The sequence below is a fragment of the Panthera onca genome, chromosome E3 (assembly GCF_046562875.1).
Source record: "Panthera onca isolate mPanOnc1 chromosome E3, mPanOnc1 haplotype 2, whole genome shotgun sequence".
In the NCBI taxonomy this organism is placed as follows: domain Eukaryota; kingdom Metazoa; phylum Chordata; class Mammalia; order Carnivora; family Felidae; genus Panthera; species Panthera onca.
Genome location: NC_138354.1, coordinates 29,619,921 through 29,641,162, shown reverse-complemented (window position 1 = coordinate 29,641,162; position 21,242 = coordinate 29,619,921). Strand labels below are relative to the sequence as shown.

Genomic DNA, 21,242 nt, shown 5'->3' with positions numbered 1-21,242 from the left:
ATGTCATTAAGGTGGATTCTGGGTGCCAGAAGGGGGAGCCCTGCCACCCAGTGTCAGTTACAGGAAGAATTGTCAATTACAGATTCCAGACCAGAAAAATCTCAACAGGAATCATTTACACACCCATAAGGGGAAAAGATGTACATTACATCTCCTAGGAGAAATCAACCACCCCTGCAGTTCAGCCAATGAGAAACCGTCATCACCCTGAACTCTGGATTTTCTCCAATGGACTTTTGTTCCAAACAACCCCTCCCAACTTCCTCCTCCTCCGTAAAACAACAGTTTTTTTTCTTTTTTGTTTTTTTGTAAGGCTTGCCTATGGTTTTGCCATAGCTTGCTTATCCCTAATTGCAATTCACTGCTATTCCTGAATAAACCCAGCTGTTGCTGATGGAATAATTGGCAGTTTTATTTTTAAGGTGAACAGAACAGAGCTGTACTCCACTTCTGTGCACTTTCTTGGCCACTATTTCTCCACTGTCCCTCGTATGTACCTTTATTCCAGCACCTGTAACACAAATGTGATGCCATAGATCTCTCTCCATCAGGCTGTAAGTGGTTTCTTCTTTTCCTCCTCCGCCTTCTTCCTCTTTTCCTTCTTCGTCTTCTTTTTCCAATTTTTCTTCTTCTTCTTTATGTTTATTTATTTTTTTTTGAGAGAGAGACAGAATGGGAGTAGGGAAGACACAGAATCCAAAGCAGGTTCCAGGCTCTGAGCTGTCAGCACAGAGTCTGACATGGGGCTCGAACCCACAAACTGCAAGATCATGACCTGAGCTGAAGTTGGAGTCTCAACCAACTAAGCCACCCAGGCGTTGCTCTTATTATTATTTATTTTAATAAACAATCATCTTTTTATTTTACATTTTATTTATTTATTTATGTTTGTTTGTTTGTTTGTTTTGAGAGTGCAAAAGAGAGCCTGTTCATGCGAGCAGGGAAGGGGGAGGAAGAGAGAGATTGAGAGAGAGGGAGAGAATCCCAAGCATGCTCCATGCCTAGCCTGGAGCCTGACCTGGGGCTCAATTTCACGACTCTTGAAATCACCACCCTGAGGTCACGACCTGAACCCAAATCAAAAATATTGGATGTTTAACCAACTGAGCCGCCCAGGCAGCCCAGGCTGTAAACTGTTTCTAAGCATTCCACTCAAATGTGCCCAGAGCCACGGCTTTCAGCACAGAGTGTGTATTCAAATACTTCAGTCTTGGGGTGCCTGGGTGGCTCAGTCGGTTAAGCGTCTGACTTCAGCTCAGGTCATGATCTCACACTTCGTGAGTTCAAGCCCCACATCGGGCTCTGTGCTGACAGCTCAGAGCCTGGAGCCTGTTTCGGATTCTGTGTCTCCCTCTCTCTCTGACCCTCCCCCCATTCATGCTCTGTCTCTCTCTGTCTCAAAAATAAATAAATGTTAAAAAAAATTAAAAAAAAATGCTTCAGTCTTGAAGCCCTATCTCCTGCCTTCTAGTCCCCTGCACTATTCTGAATTGTGTCCTGATTTGCCACCTAGTGGCTATTTGACCTCGAACAAGTTGGTTCCTTTTCTCAATTTCTTCAACCATAAAACACTGATGATAACCTTCACGGTACTGTTCTGAAAATTAATGACGGTGCAGATAAAGAGGTCAGTGTGCACAGTCCCACCACAAAGAAAGCACTTAAGTGAAGCTATTACTATTACCGTAAACCTTCTAGTAATACAAGGAAATCTGTCTTCGTGTGTAAAGGGTGTAAATGCAAACTTAAAGAACTATAAAAAACTATGAAGCATCAGACTGACAGATTTAATTTAAAAAAAGATGGGGGTACAAGCTTCACATAGGGTCTCATACTGGTGATGGCTCCCACTAGTGAGAACTTTATCATAACCCAAATGGAAAATATGACTGTACCCAGCCTGAACTAAAAATGGAGAAACCAAAAAAGAAGGACTCTGGAGGATAGAGTACAATGTTTTTCTGCTGGACAATTCACTCTTTCTTGAAGAAGTTGCAATAAGTAAGAGAGAAGGTGGTTGTCCCATTCCATAAAAGATGGCCACTGGTGAGTCCTTCTACTGAGCTCCGAAGATTGAAGAATGGTGGTTTCCTAGGCCTGTGTTAGAACTCCGTAATTTTGAGACTCTAAAATTGCAAAGTGGGGCGCCTGGATGGCTCAGTCGGTTGAGCTCGGGTCATGATCTCACAGCTCATGAGTTCCAGCCCCCTGTCGGGCTCTGTGCTGACAGCTCAGAGCCTGGAGTCTGCTTCGGATTCTGGGTCTCCCTCTCTTCGGATTGCTGTGCCCCTCCCTCATTCATGCTCTCTCTTTCCCTCAAGAATAAATAAAACATTAAAAAAACATAAAATAAAATTGCAAAGTTTTCTTGCCACTGTTAACCGGTCCTATTGTTATTTTGTTTAAAAGTGATAGCATTGTTTAGGGGGCCTGGGTGGCTCAGTTAGTTAAGTGTCCAACTTCGGCTCAGGTCATGATCCCTTGAACCCAGGTTCGTGGATTCAAGCCCCATGGCAGGTTCTGTGCTGACAGCTCAGAGCCCGCCTGGAGCCTACTGCGGATTCTGTGTCTCCCTCTCTCTCTGCCCCTCCCCCCCTCACACTCTGTCTCTGTCTCTCAAAAATGAATACATGTTTAAAAAAATTTAAGTAATAGCACGTTTGTAGAACAAAGAAAAGTAAATACTACAAACTAATATACACTTAAAAAAGTATATCTACTTTCTACATTCTGGTGTTTTAAAAAAATAAGCATAAAATCGTCTATTGTATATGATGTTACGGGTTTTCTGGTCTGTTCTGGCTGTGTCCTGTAATGGTTCTGTAAAAAAGTGGGTCACTCCAGACGAGGGATGGATTCAGATTTTGGAGAATCCATTTCATATGATGGCTGAACATTTTCCAAAGACTGCTTCGTAAATAAAAATATTCTAATGGCAAGTTGATTCATTTTTACTGTCTCTCTTATTCCAAAGAATCTTTGTCTTTGTTTTAGTTCCATGTGTATTTTTTCTGGCAGTAGTTCAACAGAATCAAAATATTTGCAAGTCAAAAACAACCCAAACAACCCAAAGATAGGATGAATGTAAACAGAATTTGCGACCATAAAGATGCATCATCATGAAATGGAAAACATTTCATCACGTTTTCTAAAATAGAAGCTTCAAAAAGACTCAAACTGACACTTTGCTAGATGATGCTTAGTAGAGTCATAAAAATCAGAGAAAAAAGGTGGAATATTTGCCAGGGATTTTAGGTGTTGTTACGTTTTGTGCAAAAAATATATATACCTCTTAGAGGATCACAAGAGAGCATTAGAAGACTAAACCCTAGAATCTTCTGAGATTTAGATGAATTTGTGGCTTATGATAATGTTGATTTAGCTAATGATAGAAAGGGATCTGTGCCTTATTTACTTAAGTGAATTTATTTATTTTTAAATGTTCATTTATTTTTGAGAGAGTGCAAGTGGGGGAGGGGCAGAGAGACTGGCAGACAGAGGATCCAAAGCGGACTCGGCTGACAGCGGAGAGCCCGATTTGGGGCTTGAACTCACGTACTGTGAGATCATGGCCTGAGCTGAAGTTGGATGCTTAACTGACTGAGCAACCCAGGTGCTTCTGTTTAATTGAATTTAAAAGGAATTTATAATGCTAGTAGGAAATCTCATTAGACCTGAAATACCATGGAGAATGTAAGAAGGAAAATTCTCTTTCTTACTTTCTGATGCAGTAGAACAGGTGCAACTCATCATGCACAAAAGTGTCAGATTATAAATTATGTTCACACTGAGTACTATCACAACAGTACAAGAAAGATGTATTGACTTGATTGAAGTGAAAGAAAAATTTTGACATGGTCAAGCTTAGAAAGTTCTTTTTTTTTTTTTTTTTAATTTAAGTAATCTTTACACCCAATGTGGGGCTGAAACTCATGACTCCGAGATAAAGAGTTGGACATTCTTCCAACTGAGCCAGCTGGCACCCCAAGCTTTGGAAATGCTTTTTTTGTTTTTTATTTTTTTTAACGTTTATTTTTGAGAGAGAGAGAGAGAGAGACAGTGCGTGAGCTGGAGAGGGACACAGAGAGAGGGAGACACAGAATCCCAAGCAGGCTCCAGGCTCTGAGCTGTCAGCACAGGGCCCGACGTGGGGCTCAGAACTCACAAATCGAGAGATTATGACCTGAGCCGAAGTGGGACGCTTAACCGAGCCATCCAGGAACCCCTGGAAATTCTTAATTGGTAGAGGATGATATTGACAAACAAATGCTTGTGGCCAGAAAAAAGATAATGGAGCAACTATGGCAGGTGTGTAAAAGAGTAGAAACCATCATTTCCTCCCCCCAAATGATTATCCCACATTTGTGCCTTGCTCTGCCATAATTTCACATGCAAAACTTCTGTGTCTATGATTCAAATATAACTTTTAAAAGTTTTATAAATGACTTATAATTTATTTAGCAAATTCAACAAGCAGATGGGCTATTCTTATGTCTATTCTAAAAACATAAAGACACCTGTGTGGCTCAGACTGTTAGGCAACCAACTCTTGATATCAGTTAAGGTCATGATCTCAGGATCGTGGGATTGAGCCCCAAAGCGTCAGGCTCTGTGGTGGGTGTGTTTAAAATAAAAACATAAACACATAAGGATATCAATGGACATCAAGATCAGATGCAGTCAGGGCTTTTACCCCACAAATTAGCTGTCACCCAATACTGACACATAAAATATCAAATGAAGAAACACACTCTGCTGAAATCAAAAGCATCTCGATGCAAACAGATCACACATTTTTTATGGAACTTTCAGCGTGAGATGAATTTTGAATCATATAAAAAAAAAGCATACTATCCTCTAGTGAGAAAACCTGACAACGTATAAAGTTTCATGTTTCTTTGAAGCCCTATCTTCTTGCTTAAAACAAAGGAAAGTCACTTTGTAAGTATTCCTGATCCACAGAAAACTTCAGCAAGACATATGAATATACCCTCTGAATTAGAGAAAAAATTAAAAAATAAACTGGAAATGTAGGAGCCAGTGGATTAAATTATCAATTATGGGAAATAGACATACTTAAAAATATTAGGATATTAAACAGTCTTCAGATGTTATATGATGAAAATTCTTTTCTTTTTTTTTTTTTACATTTACTTATTTTTGAGAGACAGAGAGAGGCAGACTGCAAGAGGGGGAGGGACAGAGAGGGAGACACAGAATCCAAAGCAGGCTCCCAGCTGACAGCACAGAGCCTGACGCGGGGCTCAAACTCACAAACCATGAGATCATGACCTGAGCCGAAGTCAAACGCTTAACCGACTGAGCCACCCAGGTGCCCCTATGAAAATTATTTTCAAAAAGATCTGATTTAGAGCCAGCAGCCACTGATTTCACTCCCCAATACTCTGACAAAATTAAGTCCTGCTGAAATTTCATCTCCAGTGATTTTAAGCAGCATTCAGGATCAACAATTCGTATTTTGAAAAATCACCATTGTGTTTTGTTCATCTAAAATTGAGTCACAAATTTTGCTTAATGCAGTATGTCTAAATTTGGAAGCTATCTTTATGTATTTTTTTTTTTTTTACAATAACAGTCACAATGTTGGGGTCCTGAAAAAGATGTTTCAATAAGTGTAAAGTAATCAAAAATTATTTTTTTCTTTTTCTTTTCTTTTTATTTTTTCTCAATTTTATTTGTTTTAATTTACATCCAAATTAGTTAGCATATAGTGCAACAATGATTTCAGGAGTAAGTTCCTTAGTGCCTCTTACCCATTGAGCCCATCCCCCCTCCCACAACCCCTCCAGCAACCCTCAGTTTGTTCTCCATATTTATGAGTCACTTCTGTTTTGTCCCCCTCCCTGTTTTTATATTATTTTTGTTTCCCTTCCCTTATGTTCATCTGTTTTGTCTCTTAAAGTCCTCTTATGAGTGAAGTCATATGACTTTTGTCTTTCTCTGACTGACTAATTTCACTTAGCATAATACCCTCCAGTTCCATCCACGTAGTTGCAAATGGCAAGATTTCATTTTCTCATTGCTGAGTAATATTCCATTGTGTATAAATACCACATCTTCTTTATCCACTCATCCATCGATGGACATTTGGGCTCTTTCCATACTTTGGCTATTGTGGATAGTGCTGCTATAAACATGGGGGTGTATGTGTCTCTTTGAAACAGCACACCTGTATCCCTTGGGTAAATGCCTAGTAGTGCAATTGCTGGGTCTTTGGGTAGTTCTATTTTTAGTTTTTTGAGGAAGCTCCATACTGTTTTCCAGAGGGGCTGCACCTGCTTGCGTTCCCAAAAGTAATCAAAAATTATTTGCGATGGTAACTGGTTCATGAAAAAATGCAAAACATGGCAATTCTCTCTACTGAAGCAAGATACACCAGGAAGTATATTTTGAAAATATTATTTGCTTCTGGGGTGCCTTCATGGCTCATTTGGTTGAGCATCTGACTCTTGATTTTGACTGGGGTCATGGTCTCAAGGTTTGTGGGACTCTGTACTGACAGGCTGACAGCCAGGAGCCTGCTTGGAATTCTACTCTTCCTCTCTCTCTGCCTCCCCCCCCCCAATAAATAAACATTAAAAAAAATATTATTTGCGGGGTGCCTGGGTGGCTCAGTTGGTTGAGCATCCCACTTCAGCTTAAGTAATGATCTCACAATTTGTGGGTTCAAGCCCTGTGTCAGGCTCTGTGCTGTCAGCTCGAGCCTGAAGCCTGCTTTGGATTCTTTGTCTCCCTCTCTCTGTCCCTCCCCCACTCATTCTCTCTCTCTCTCTCAAAAATGAATACACATTTAAAAAATTAAAAAAAAATTATTTGTTTCCATTAGAGCTAGGAATATAAAATTGTAATTCTAATTTTGGTATATTACATTTAAACTTAAAATAATGTTTTTTCGCTTTTCAGTTTTTCTTTCTTTCTTTTTTTTTTTTTTTAAGGTTTGTTTAGTTTTGAGAGAGAGCACAAGCAGGGAAGGGGCAGAGAGAGAGGGGGACACAGGATCCAAAGCATCAGCAGAGAGCCCAACAAGGGGCTGAAACTCAGGAACTGTGAGATCATGACCTGAGCTGAATTGGTTGTTCAACCAATTGAGCCACCCAGGTGCCCCGAGTTCTCAGTTAAAAAAAATTTTTTTTTTAATATTTATTATTTCTTTATTTTAAATTTTTTAGAATGTTTATTTATTACTGAGAGACAGGGAGAGAGAGACAGAGCATGAGCAGGGGAGAGGCAGAGAGAGGAGGAGACCCAGAATCCAAAGCAGGCTCTAGGCTCTGATCTGTCAGCACAGAGCCTGATACAGGGCTCGAACTCACAAACCGTGAAACCATGAGCAGCCAAAGTCGGACGCTCAGCTGACTGAGCCACCCAGTCGCCCCTATTATTTATTTTTTAGAGAGAGACAGAGTGAGAGCAGGGGAAGGGCAGTGAGAGAGGGGGAGACAAAGAATCTGAAGCAGGCTCCAGGCTCCAAGTTGTCAGCACAAAGCCTGACGTGGGGCTCGAACTCATGAACTGGACCGTGAGATCATGACCCGAGCAGAGCTGTAGTTGGGCGCTTAACCAACTGAGCCGCCCAGGCACCCCTTCAGTTTTTCAATATGTTTCGACTGTTTTAACACTGTAGGGAAAATTAACCACACACACACACAAAAAAATTAACTGATGTGTAAATGTACCAGCACACATTTTCTTTCACCTCTGCGATCAATACGACTTGGCTGGGCACTGGCTGTATGCCCTACCTATTTTCTTGGAAGGAAGGTCTCAATATTTTGTATATTCATTTCCTGACTGAATGTGTTTCCCTTCTTTAAATTTGTAGCAGAATTTCTCTCCCCAGAAACAGTCCTGAGTCTGTAAAAAATACTTTAGCATGCTAAGATTGGGAAGCATCAGATCTCTCCATAAATGGGTACTTTGTACAATAAAAACTTGTGAAAATGTCAGACGAGAAAGGAAAGAGTCCAGAACAGGCAAGGTTCAGTGCTTGCTAATTGGAAAATATGACTCCAGAGAAGGCTCGAAAGAGCTGTCATGGTGCAAGAAGAAAATTATTTCCTCAGTATTTATAGGGCACCAAGTTGGTTCTGAAGTCACAGGGGCACCTCCTTCAGGAGGCATATCCTAATAATGATGTGGTTTGGAGTGTTGGGATTCGGAGCTGTCGGCTGAGAAAGAATTCTTGAGACATCTTCGGTGCAAAAAGGTGGTTTTATTAAAGCACGGTCAGGACCCATGGTTAGAAAGAGCTGCACTGGGTTTGTGAGAAATGGCTGATTATATACCTTCAGCTTGGGAGAGGGTTAGGGATGACCTAAGTCTCTGAGGCATTTTAGAAGCAAGGCTTCCGGGACCTTGAGGGGCTAGCTGTTGTTAGGAAAAGGCCATTTATTCCCGTTTGGTAAAAACTCAGTCATGAGACCCTTCAGATGTATATCAGGGGGCCATAAGCTTGGAGTTGGATTGCCAACATGCATCTTGGGAAGTAGAGATAAAAGTAGTTTCCAAAGGAATTTTTTCGATGTTAAAGCAGACTTACAGGATCCTGGGGTTGGGATAATGTTAAGCTAAGATTGCCTTTTGCCCTTAGCAAAGTGTCATCATCCAGGCAGCTGGGCTCCTAGAGGGAGGTGACTCTGTTGGTCTCAAGGACTTGTCAATGGGCTATAGGCGGCAAGGGAATTTAATTTTTCATTTGCCTTTGTTTCCCTATCGACACCACAAAGGTAACCCAAAGGTTTTGTGCTTCCTTACATGCATATAAACGTATTAGTAATTACTCAGTAATAAATTGTGTTTTCTCTCTCTTTTATATTGGTATGGACATCTTTTGTTGGCAGGGTTATTTTATTTTCCTCCAAAAATGAAGGAGTTTCTCTTATGCCACCATCCTATATATAGCAGTGTTTCTCAAACACAATTAAAAAAAAATGTTTATTTATTTATTTTTGAGGGAGGGTGGGTGAGGAGGGGGAGAGAGAGCGAGCGCGCGCGAGAGAATCCCAAGCAGGCTCCACGCTGTCAGCACAGAGCTAGACTCAGGTGCCGTCTCACGAACCATGAGATCGTGACCTGAGCCAAAAATCAAAGGTCGGACACCTGGCCGACTGAGCCAACCAGGAACCCTTCAAAAGAAATTTTCTAATCTAGTATCCCAAATGTCAAAATAAAGCAAGCCCTGGGGTAGTAACAAACTGGAGAAATTTTTACAAGAAATATTAACTTTTATTTTCTTATATATTTTTAACTGTTTCAATAATATCAAAATAAACACAAGGAAATTATGGAAAACAGAATATCCTTATGCATTTAACAGGAGGAACAGATTTATGCTGTATCTCCAGGATAGGGGCTTGCTTTCTTTTTCAAGATTTTAGAGATCTCTACACCCAAGGTGGAGCCCAAACTCACAAGTCTCAGATTATAGTCACATGTTTTACCAACCAAGCCAGCCAGGTGCCCCTACTTTCTCATTTTAGATTCTATTCCATAAAACATGTTTATTTTTTGTAATATTACTGTTTTAAAATACTTGCCATCAAGGAAAATTGACATTGTAGGAAGAGACACTATATTTTGTCTTGGGACATCAGGTATCTCTTAGCGTACTTCAGGGGTACTCAAGTTCAGAAGTAATGTTACTGACTGATTCAAGAAATTCATGAAACATTGGTTCCTAAAACTTGTAGAAGTATCTATAAAGAGAATTAAGGAGCTGCTTTGTAATCCATTTTAAAACACAAAGCGCAGACACTGGGTGTTGGGGGGCTGGTCAAGAGGAACTCTCTATACTCTCTTCACAACTTTTCTGCACATCTAATGTATTTTAAATTAAAAGATCATCAAAAAAAAAAAAAAATCCACCTTTAGCAACTTAGAGACCAGGGGCCGGTGCTTGGCTGTGACTTTTTATTAACAGAACCTGAATGACACCAGGTCTTACGCTGGTTTTAATTTTCTCACGCCCAATTCCCAAGGTTCCAATGAACTCATTTTTAATCTACTGTGGTTTTCGGGCTCCAGTCGGTGTTCCTATTTTTGACACAGTTTTCCTACCTTACTCTGCTGGGAAGAGTGGGAAACGCTGATACTTAAGTATCCCCAGGGGCCAGGGCCAACAGGTGAACAAAAATGGTAACAATAAAAGGAAAGACAATGGAGAGTGGAAAAACCCTCAGAGAATTCACTTCTAGGTGTGCTGTTAACCGGCAAGAACGTAACTACCAGCAAATAGATAAGATGGGAATTAAGCTCTAACAATAGATCCTAATCTAGCCGCTTCTTCACCAAAACAAAGGACACCATTAACTCCTCAGGAGGTGGCAGCACCTGGGGCCACGCTGTACTCCCAGCTGCGGGCGAAGTTACTAGAAGAGGGTCCTTGACCTTTGCTCTCCCTCAAAGCTGGCCCGGGCTCTCAAAGGCAGGGCGTGGGGAGCGGAATGCAGCACTTCACCCCGGAAAAGCGGGACAGAGACCACCGGCGCCAGAGCTAAATTCCCCACGTTCGGGTCCTGATGCTGGGGAAACGCGAGAGACGCACTGGGCGGAAACACTGCGCATGCGGGGAGGTCGAGCGCGCGGGCGACGGGACGCAAGGCGCATGCGCCCCTGGCTTGGGCGATGCCCCCGCCCTTTTTTTTTTTTTTTTTTTTCTCACGGCAGGTAATAGGCGGCCTCTTTTTCCCTCTCGCCCCGCCCACTCTACCCCTCTCCCGTCAGGGGCGTTGCCATGGCGACCCAGAGGCCACAACCGGAGGGTGGCGGGCTGGTCTCCTCTGCGGACCTGGCGGCGGCGACAGTGGCAACTCATGGAGGTTTCAAGAAACTCCGTGGAGGAGACCCGGAAGCGGACGGGCCTCGGCCGTTGCAGGCATTTCTTCTGGCTGGGCGTCGCCTTCGACACGGTGGGCGCGACCGTGCTGTTCACCGGGGTCTTCGCGCGCCTGGTCTTCTGCGACCTGCTGCTCTACCTGGGTTCCATCATCATCTTCCTCAGCCTGCTGTGGTGGGTCTTCTGGTACACCGGCAACATCGAACTGACTGCGGAAGAGCCCTCGAAGAGGCCCTTCCACGTGCTCTCCTCCACCATGGTGGACGCGCTAAGCCAGACGGTCAGCCACCGCTTCTCTCTCACCATCTGCAACGTGTCCCGCAACTTGAGGGGCTTCCGGCGGCGCTGCAGCCGCAGGAGGTTCCTTAAGACCGTTGCTTCTCTGGATATGACCGTCACGGGCCAGCTCGAAAACCGGCTGGAGGAGGAGGACCAGGACAAAGACGCGACGCAAAGTGTCCAGGAGAGCGGCGACGCGCAAGACCTGCGCGGAGAGGACCTGGGCCCCAAACCTGAACCGGTCGGAAGTTCCGAGGGAGTTCGCTCCCCAGGCCCTGGGGCCGGGCTGCCAGGGTTCGTGAAGGGATCGTCATCCACGCATCTGGGGCCGCCTGAGTTCGTTGTGTCTCCTCCCGACCGGCCTCGGGCCCCAGCCGTCCTCCCCTTCAGGAGCCAGCACGGAGTCCCCTGGGCCTCCGCCCGCCAGCCTCCAGCTGTGCGTTCTTTGAGGATCCAGCCTGCAGTCAGTCTTGCCACTCCGGGTCAGCCTGCCGCCTCCTTGGCTTCCGGCAGTCAGGCTGCGCCCATCCTGGCTTCTAAGAGTCTGCCCGCTGTCCCCTCGACCTCCATGAGTCAACCTGGACTCGTCCCTGGCTCTCAGAGCCAGTCCTTGGTGTCTCTGCCAACGCAGAGCCAACCCTTGGTGCCCATGGCCACTCAGAGCCACCTCTTGGTGCCCGTGGCCTCTCAGGGTCATCCCCTGGTGCCAGCATCTGCGCAGAGCAACCTCCAGGCCCTTTTGGCCTCTCAAAGCTACCAGCTGTTGTCTGCAGCCTCACAGAGCCACCTCCAAGCCCCCCTAGCCTCACAGAGCCAGCCTGAGAATCTTTCTCTGGTCTCTGAAACTACATCTCCAGTTGCTCTGGCTCCCCAAGCCCAGGCCCTGAGCACCCCTGTGTCTGTGATCCAGCTTCTGTCATCCCAGTCTTTTCAGAACCAAACTGTGGACCTGCGGCTCTCCCTTGCTGTCCCGGACTTTCAGGCCCTGTGTCACACCCGGCAGGACCCCCAGAGCATCATGTCTTTAGTTCGAGAGATGACTCCCAGCCAGTCTGCGTCGGCCCAGGAGTTTCAGAAGCCAGTTGCACAGGCTTCTGAGACTCCACTGCCATTGAGCCAGGAGCTGAGTCAGGAACCCCCTGCCACCGCATCTCCACCCCCTGGGTCCCAGGTGCAGCAGTCAGTGCCCCCTGAGAACACACCTGTCCCTGCCTCAGAGACGAGAAGTCACCCTCCCTAGTACAGAACCAGACCCCAGCCATCCGAGTGGCTGCTCAGGCCTTTGCCAAGTAAGTGCCTTTGGAAGTAGTATTCCTTGATTGTTTCCAGGTCTGTGTTCTGCTGGTTTCCTCAGTCCCTTCTGTTGGAAAAAAAAAAAAAAAAAAAATGAGGCAAGTGGAGGTGAAGTGGTCTGTTCCTGCATGGATTAGATCTTTTGAACTTCGGGAGGTTTTTGAAACCTAGTGCTGTGCGTGGAACAGTGTTGTTAAAGCTTTACCTGCTCACCCCCAGAGTGAGATCGATTTCTCTTATTTAGGCTTACTAAGGACAGGGTGGTAAGTAAGACATTCCACCAGGAGCTGTGGGTGGGGTGGGGAGAGGGACTCCGCAATGTTTCTGAAACAGGATGATTGTAGGCAGTACAGGGGCACAGCATTAAATAGCAACAAGTCCTCCAGGGGGGAAGTTATTCCCCTTTAAATTCTTTTGTGGTCCTTTTGATTCTGTCCAGGAGAACATCCTTAGTTTGGGGTTCGTGATCTCCAGCACCTCTCTTATGCTTTGGTAGGCAACAACTGTACCCAGCTAGGATTTAATACCGTGTGTGTTAAAGTTATTTCAATGGGTAACTTCTATTTATGCCAAGTAATAACTGGTTTTTCTATTGACAATAGTGCCAATTGCTTTTCACAGTATAAGTAAAGTAACTTTTCATAGTTAAGTAAACAAAACAAAACCAAAAAAACTCAAACACTTACATGAGCCAACTTAAAGGTAAAAAATTAATTGTATAGTGAAGGTTGAATGATCCTGAAGTTTGGAAAACATTTGGCTATTTGTACTAAATCCCGTGAACTTTCTACTAGATCACAAGACCCTCTGTGCTAACCTGTTTGATGAACTCTATGCTTGAGGCTATTGAGGACCAATTCCACTTAACTCCTCAGCCTTCTGTCAATTAGAAAGGTAGAAAAGGTCATGTGAAGGTCAAAATTGGTGACCCTGCTCAGTGGGTTAAGTGCTGTCATAATGGTATTCACATAAGAGATTCATTAGAGATCTTTTTCTCTAATCCTATTCCATAAATTACCTGCTCTGGAGGTGGGGAGAGTATAGAGCAGAGCAGTATTTTGAGGTTATGTTAATGCTCCCTGTTTAAATGCTATCAACATGTTATCCAAGAAGGTTATTTCATATTGGTTGGTTTCATTTCCGGGGGGGGGGCGAGGGGTAACAACTGAATATTTTGTGGAAGTCCAACTCTTAATTTCTTTCTTCTTTAGGCCTTTTAAGAAGGATAATGTGTGGGGGCACCTGGGTGGCCCATTCGGTTAAGCCTCTGACTCTTTTTCTTTAAAGCTTTTAAATTATTTTTATTTTTATGTTTTTATTTGAGAGAGAGAGAGAGAGAGAGAGAGAGATCATGAGCAGGGGAGAGAGGCAGAGGGAGAGAGAAAAAGAGAATCCCAAGTAGTGGAGCCTGACACGGGGCATCATCCCTTGACTCTGGGATCATGACCCGGGGCTGAAATCGAGAGTTGGACACTAAACCCGACTGAGCCACCCAGAGGCCCCAAGCCTTGGGGTCTTGACCTCAGCTCAGGTCTTGATCTCAGGGTCATGAGTTAAAGCCCCTCCTTGTTAGGCTCTGTGCTGGGGATGAGACCTACTTAAAAAAAGGAAAAAAAGAAAAAAAGAAAGATAAGATGTGTTATAATTCTACCTGTGGTCTCTGTTTTAAGGTAATGGCAGTAGGCCAGTAATTAGATAATAATTCTAAGGTCTTTACCAGTTCTAAGCTGAAAACAGGCCTCTTAGACATTAGCAACAGTTTCTAACCCAAGTGTAGGCTCCATGGGCATTCATCTTGGAAAACGCTTTCAGATGTTTATTTACTTGCACATAACTTCTTTTAAAATCCTTTTTAAAAATACTTATTTTTGAGACAGAGAGAGAGAGAGAGCAGAGGAGGGGCAGAGGGGTACAGAGGATCCAAAGTGGGCTCTGTGCTGACAGCAGACAGCCTGATGCGGGGCTCAAACTCACGAACTATAAGATCATGACCTGAGCCGAAACCGTGAGTCAGACACTTGACAAGTTGAGCCACCCAGGCACACCCCCCCACCCCTTTTTTTGCTACAAAGATGACGTCAGGTAGAATGAACACCAAATGTTATGACACATTTCTCTATACTGACCGTAAGATACTTACCTAAAACAAGAGTTGACAAATTTTTTCTATAAAGACCCAGATAGTAAGTATTTTAGGCTCTGTGGGCCAAAAGGCAGAATCAAGGATATTATGTGATTGCTTATATATTGAGAGAGAAAAGAAAACGGCCCCGGTGTGTGTGGGTAGGCTGCATAGTTCCTCTGACTCCCGTTGAGTCATCTGGAGGCTTTCACCTAAGAGCATTGATCTTTCAGGGATCCTGGCCCTCTCTTGTTCCGCTGGCCTGAAAGGAGGTGATTTCCAGAGTCTTTGACTCCCAGATTGAGATTCCACTGTTTGGTGCCTGGCATTTGCCCCTAGTGGAGTCTAGAATGTGTAGATGGTGATGTTCAGGCCCTGAGCAGACACTGGCCAGACAGGCAGGCATTGGGAGCTCTGGGGAGAGCAGGGGTGGAAACTGATGCCCACGTTGGCCTTTGAACTCACAGTGATAGTCCCCAGCAACAGAAAGATGCAGAGTTGAGGAGGGGCGCTCCTGATATCTGGTGGGTAGAGGCCAGAGGCGCTGCAAAACACAGTGCACTGGCTGGCCCATTCCAACACAGAGTTATTCCACCCAAACCATTATTACTGTGAGATTGAGGAACCCTGATCTAGAATAATAAAAAAAATTGCTCTGTAGTTCACGAGGTACTTAAAGAAAAATGTTTTTATCCTCAGAGGACTCATTAGCTCTTAATTAGTCATGGTATCTTTTAGACCATGAAGATCTTATTCACCTTTGTTTTATTTATCTTTTCTTTTTAAATTATTTTTAAATTTTTATTTTTTTTAACTAGTCTCCACACCCAACATGGGGCTTGTTCTCGGGGCCCTAAGATGAAGAGTCACACACTCTACCAACTGAGCCAGCCAGGAGCCCCTGTTATATTTATCATCATATTCCCATTTTGAACTAAGATGCACTTGGGGCATTTGTCAATAACAACAGCTAACATTTATTGGGTGTTATAATACACTACACACTGTACTAAGTAATGCACAGGGATTGTCTTGTTTGTCCTAACAATCAGAGGTGGGCTCCATTGGAGCCGGAATTGAGGTATAATTGATGTATGATTTGTTATAAGGCGTAGATTATAAGCTTTCCTTTCAAGTTAAAGTTATTAAAGAGCGTTCTTCGTAAGCCCGTCAATTGTAACTTGAGCTATAATACCCCACATCAACCTATGGGTGGCTCCTCTTTTGAAAGCTGTGTTCCCAGAGAGAACTCTGTAATTTTTTTGTTCCACTCTGTTTATAAATATCATCTCAAATACAAATTGCTTTTTTCTTTCCAGAATCACCAGTGTTTCTACAGACTTAAGTGCCAACTTTATAAAAGCACAAGTACTCACCTCTTAACCTCGTTTCAGAAACCTCCATGTGGAGTGCTGATCTCTCTCAGGCCAGTGGGCCTACTAGACGGCCTTTGCCAAGTGTACGTGTGTCAGTGTTGGGGAGAATTTTCCAGCTTCAGATCATAAAGTTATTGCCAGAATCTTAAGCCATAATAAACTATGCTATTCTAAATGATTTTTGTTTTTTTTTTTTAATTTTTTTTTCAACGTTTTTTATTTATTTTGGGACAGAGAGAGACAGAGCATGAACGGGGGAGGGTCAGAGAGAGAGGGAGACACAGAATCGGAAACAGGCTCCAGGCTCCGAGCCATCAGCCCAGAGCCTGTCGCGGGGCTCGAACTCACGGACCGCGAGATCGTGACCTGGCTGAAGTCGGACGCTTAACCGACTGCGCCACCCAGGCGCCCCAAAAAAAAAGTTGGTTTTTAAAATAGACTTCTTGTGAGAGAATTCCAAGTAGAAAATAATGCCTCACAAACTCTGGGTGAAGACGGAAGTAAGTGTAGTCCCCACAGAAACGGACAGTGGAAAATGTAACTCTGAATTTAAGGTTACTTTGTGACCTCATTAACTAATAGAAAAGTCAACACAATCGATGCATTGTAACATGCTGCAATTTATATTTATATGTTCATTTCATTTAGTGAACATGAATTTCCCATTTTCCCAAGGATTTTTATTTTTCCCAAGACTTTTAAAATCTGATTGGGTTGTACATTTTATTGGTAATCAAATAAAATTCATTTGAGAGTGTCTTCTTATATTCTTTCTTTGTATCAGTAGGTTATTTATGCAAGAATGCTCTAAAATCGGGGTAGTTTTCTTTAGAGATTTCCATTATAGGCAAAAGCATGTTTTCAGGTGGTACGATACTTTTGATCAAAACTCCCAAAAACTTTAGCTGTTTTATATTTCTTCCCCCTTTCTGTCCCATGCTTTGGTATTTCTGTATTATATTTCTATATTATAATTTCTATTTTATATTTAAAATTTCTATTTTATATTTCTATATTATAATTTAGAATAATTAACTCAGGCTGAAAGACTATGCATGGCAGATATTTGGAAAAAAAGAATAACGGAAGTGAAGTAATCCAGCTAAGTAAAGTAAGCCAGTCACAGCCAGACAAATACTGTATGATGCCACTTCTATGACATTTCTCATATGACAGAATCAGATTCATAGAGACAGAAAGAATGGTGGTTGCTGGGGGGAGGGGAGAAGAGGAAGTTGTTTCGGAAGAGGCATCAAGTTTCAGATGAAAAGAATTCTGGACGTAGTTGCACAGCATTGTGAATGCAGTTAACACTACTGGGCGCTATGCTTAGAAATGGTTAGGGGCGCCTGGGTGGGCCAGTCTGTTAAGCAACCGACTCTTGATTTTGGCTCAGGTCATGATCTCACAGTTCCAGCTCCTTGTCTGGCTCTTCGCTGACAGTGCACAGCCTGCTTGGGATTCTCTCTCTCCCTCTCTCTGCCTCTCCCCTGCTCAAGCACACGCGGGCTTTCTCTCAAAATAAATAAACTACCTCTCATCTGTAGCAAGTATTCATTGGAAGCCATTTGGTACACTATGACCTCACCTCTCTCGATTGAGTTAGAGAAGGGCACTTGACTCAAACTTCCCCAATGAGAAATTACTTTCTGTTGCCTTAAGATATCCGTGTATCGTTAGTATCAAATTCTTTTCTGCTTAAGCCCTCTTGAGATAGTTTCTGTTACTTTCAGGCCAAGAAACTTTAACCAACAGAACTATTCTAGGGATGATTGTAAAATTCATCTCTAGGGGAAGGCTGCTCTTCTGAAAAACAGTTTAATGGGTCTTCTGGGTGTATGAAAGTAAAGCAAAAATTCATCCTGGAATGAAGAAGCTCAGAACAATTATGAACAAGTACAGTGCTCGGTGATGTATAAGAACAACTACATTGTGGGCAAGGCTGTCTTTACATGCTGTGTGTTAATACTTGTTTGCCTTTCTGTTACTCATTTGGAGGTCCCTCCCTCCCTCCCTCCCTCCCTCCCTTCCAGAAGTAATCTCTATGCCCAATGTGGGGCTTGAACTCATGACCCTGAGATCAAGAGTCCCATGCTCTACTGACTGAGCCAGCCAGGTGCTCCAGCCTTTACCTTCTTAGATTAGAGCTGGAGACCAAAAGAGATGGGACTCCAGGGAAGGCAAGACTGGATAAAAAAGGCAAGATGAGTTGCCCCGTGGAAGAGGGTAACTGAATTGAGAATCTTCAATGAAGAGACATGATCAAAGAACTCCCAACAGTGAATTAAGCTGTTTAGTTTACAGATTTTCCTTATATTATGATGAAGCTTCTGCTGAAAAATTTTTAACATGGAAGCTTAGTCTTCACTGTGCTTTGGGAAAATAAGGAAGGAGCTGTGCTCAAGTTTAAGGAGATATTTCTGAGAATGTATATTGGCACAACCACTATGGAAAACTCAACATGTCTTATATGCCCTCTAAGCCAACAATTCTACTTTGGAAAAATTTTCACACATATGATTCAAGAGACTGTAGAAGCATATTCACAGCAATGCACATAATTGGGGGGGGGGAGGAAAAAATAATCTAAATGTTGGTGATAGGGAAATGGAAGTATAAATTGTGGGATATTCATATAATGGATGAATGCTACATGGCGAGAAACAACTAATATAACAGGAATGGGATGAACCAGTAGAAGGTATAATGCAGAATGGAGATAATTTTATGATGGAAAGACAAGCAAAAGCATATATTTAGTTTAGGAATACACACACACACACACACACACACATATATATATATATATATATATATATATATATATATATATAGTAATTACCTAAAGAAAAGTTGAAATGGTTTAAAAAAGTTAGGATAGTAATTATCTTTAGGAGGAAGCAGGGAGAAGGTGGGACCTGGGAGGAGCACACAGGAAGCTTCCATAGTAAGGGTTAATGTTCTGTTTCATAAATTGGGTGGTACGTTCATTCACAGGTATTTATTTTATTATGTTTTATAACTTAGATTAACTATATTCTCTCTTTTTTTTTAAAGTTTATTTTGAGAAAGAGAGTGCACAAGCAGGGGAGGGGAACAGAGAGAGGGAGAGAGAATCCCAAGCTGGCTTCGCGCTGTCAGGATGGAGCCTGACGCGGTACTTGAACTCATGAACCATGAGTTCATGACCTGAACTGAAATCAAGAGTGGGACGCTTAACCCACTGAGCCACCCAGGAGCTCTTAACTTACACTCTTTCGTGCATGTCAGACTTGAAAAAAATGAAAGGATGAGTAATTGTCAAATTGCTTGGCGGTGCAGAGTTAAACTTCTGACAGTGTATGAGAGTTCCAACGAATTGTGATTTTTTTTTCCCCCTCAGCTTTGGGGATGGAGGGAAAGAGATTCCCACTTCAACGGGTGTCTTGAGGGATCTTTGTGAGCTAGGGTACAATTTCCCCTGCTCTCAGGACACTGAAAATCTCTGCCCAACATTCTGAAGGAACCCTAAGCCAGTGGGGTAAGAAATGGTGGTGCCTTATAGAGTTGGCAGAGAGTTACTTATTTTACACTGTTGCAAAATCGAACAGTGCTTTATATGTAACAAGTCGCTGTAGCTGGCTTAATGTCCTTTTGATAATTCTATACAGTTTCCAAAGGTTGCAACATTTTCCATTCTTAGAAACTAAGGGGAGGGGCTCCCTCTGCTTCCTTCCCCCCGACCGTGCCGTGGGCCCTGCCCTTCCCTATACTAAAAGACCCTTCCCTGCTTGCAGCAGGTCTGGCGGACCCCTGGACCTCCCTTAAAAATGTAAGTTCAGTGGCTCCTGGGTTGCTCATTGGGTTAAGCTACTGAGGACCCTGGATTTCAGCTCAGGTCATGATCTCATAGCTTGCGGGATGGAGCCCGGCGTTGGGCTCTGCACTGGCGGTGCAGCGCCTGCTTGGGATTCTCACTTCCTCTCCTCTCTCTGCTCCTTCCCTACTCATGCCTTCTATCTCTGTGTCTCAAAATTAATGAATAAATTAAAAAAAAATTTAAGTTCAAGGACTAACGCCTCTTGAAAACTGACTCCTCTCTGATTTCAGCTCTGAGTTTTCTGGGTAAATCGCTCCGTCAAACCTCAGTTTCCGCAAAGATAAGATTAGTTCCAAAGTCTGTGAGGATAGCGCAGAGGGTATAGAGCCCCCCCCCCCCCCCCCCCCCCCACTAGATGCTGGGTGGAGCAGCCTAGGTCGAATCCCGGCTGCCCCTTGTCTCTGCGTGCTGGTGTTAACCAGAGCTTTGGTTTCTTCAGTTTGACTAAGGGATGCTTTGACTCCAAAAAGATAATACTCGTGGCACCCGACCAGTAGGGGTCCACTAACGGTCCCTACCCTTCCTTGGGGACCCTCAGGGCTGGCCGGAGCTGCCAAGGATCTCTCTTCTCGCAGCGCCTTGGCCGCTCTCACAGCCGCACCTGGCAAGGCGGGGAAAGTCCTCCAACTGAGAGGCGGGGCCTGGAGGCAGGGCAGGGAGGAGAAAGCTTCGGCGGCGCTCTAGCCCGCCGGGATCACGGAGCGGTCCCATGGCGCTCCTGATTGGCTGAAGGCCGCCGCTCGCGCGCACGTCTTCCGGGCCACAGGGGCGGCTAGGAGGCCCACGACTTCCGGGGAGAGGCGCAGTCGTCGCGCTTGTCGGGCCCAATGGCGGCCCCGCTGCTTCACACGCGGTTGCCGGGAGATGCGGCAGCCTCAGCGTCTGCAGTCAAGACGCTGGGGGCGTCGAGGACCGGGTGAGAGTCCGGGACGCTTCCTTCTGAGCATCTGGGGCCAAAGCTCAGGATCGGGGGTAGGAAAGCGAATGTGACAGGGCCTGGGGCAGAGCTGAAGGAGTCCTGGGAGCAACGGTAGCGGGTCATCTCAAGTTCTCGAGAGTGAGCCCGTGCCTTTAAGTGGGTAGTAAAGGTGGGAGAGGAGCTGGGATAATGCATCTGTTCTCCGTTCAAGGGTCTTTTCTCCCCAGTGGGCTCCCGCCTAGCGTCCCAGGCCTGGGTACTACCTCATTCCTCCCTTTTCTTCACGTAGATTTGGAAAGAGTTCCCTGGGCTGTTTGAATCATCAGGCGAATGCTATCATTAATGGCAGACCGACTCTTAATTTTTTGTTGGTGTTTGAAATTTGTTTCCGCATACACGTTTTCTTAACAGTCTGTCTTCCACTTTTAAAGCCCTTCACCCCCATAAAACATTTTGGGGTTTGGCTTTGAGAGTCATTAGTAGGATACTGGTGTGGTTCCCCCCCCCCCCCCCCCCACTACTCTGCTCTATTTGAAGGA

At 44.1% G+C, this 21,242-nt stretch overlaps 2 protein-coding genes across 3 annotated transcripts in view; both read left to right on the top strand.

Moving 5' to 3' along the window:
* Nucleotides 1-10,318: 10,318 nt before the first annotated feature.
* LOC132689111 (uncharacterized) lies at nt 10,319-16,684 on the top strand. The gene is made up of 2 exons (XM_060648572.2): nt 10,319-12,423; nt 15,869-16,684. The coding sequence occupies exon 1, from the start codon at nt 10,539-10,541 to the stop codon at nt 12,372-12,374; it is 1,836 nt and encodes a 611-aa protein (XP_060504555.2). The 5' UTR covers nt 10,319-10,538; the 3' UTR covers nt 12,375-12,423; nt 15,869-16,684.
* Nucleotides 16,685-20,557: 3,873 nt separating this feature from the next.
* RRN3 (RNA polymerase I transcription factor RRN3) overlaps nt 20,558-21,242 on the top strand; it is a 30,773-nt gene continuing 30,088 nt past the window's right edge. For both annotated transcript variants that reach the window (XM_078440259.2, XM_060648577.2), the window contains exon 1: nt 20,558-20,700. In XM_078440259.2, the coding sequence (XP_078296385.1) occupies nt 20,612-20,700 (89 nt within the window). In that variant the 5' untranslated portion in view covers nt 20,558-20,611. The remainder of the gene's footprint in view (nt 20,701-21,242) is intronic.

Coding starts and splice junctions, on each gene's coding strand:
- LOC132689111 (XM_060648572.2), top strand. CDS start 10,539: ATGCTGGGGAAACGCGAGAGACGCACTGGGCGGAAACACTGCGCATGC.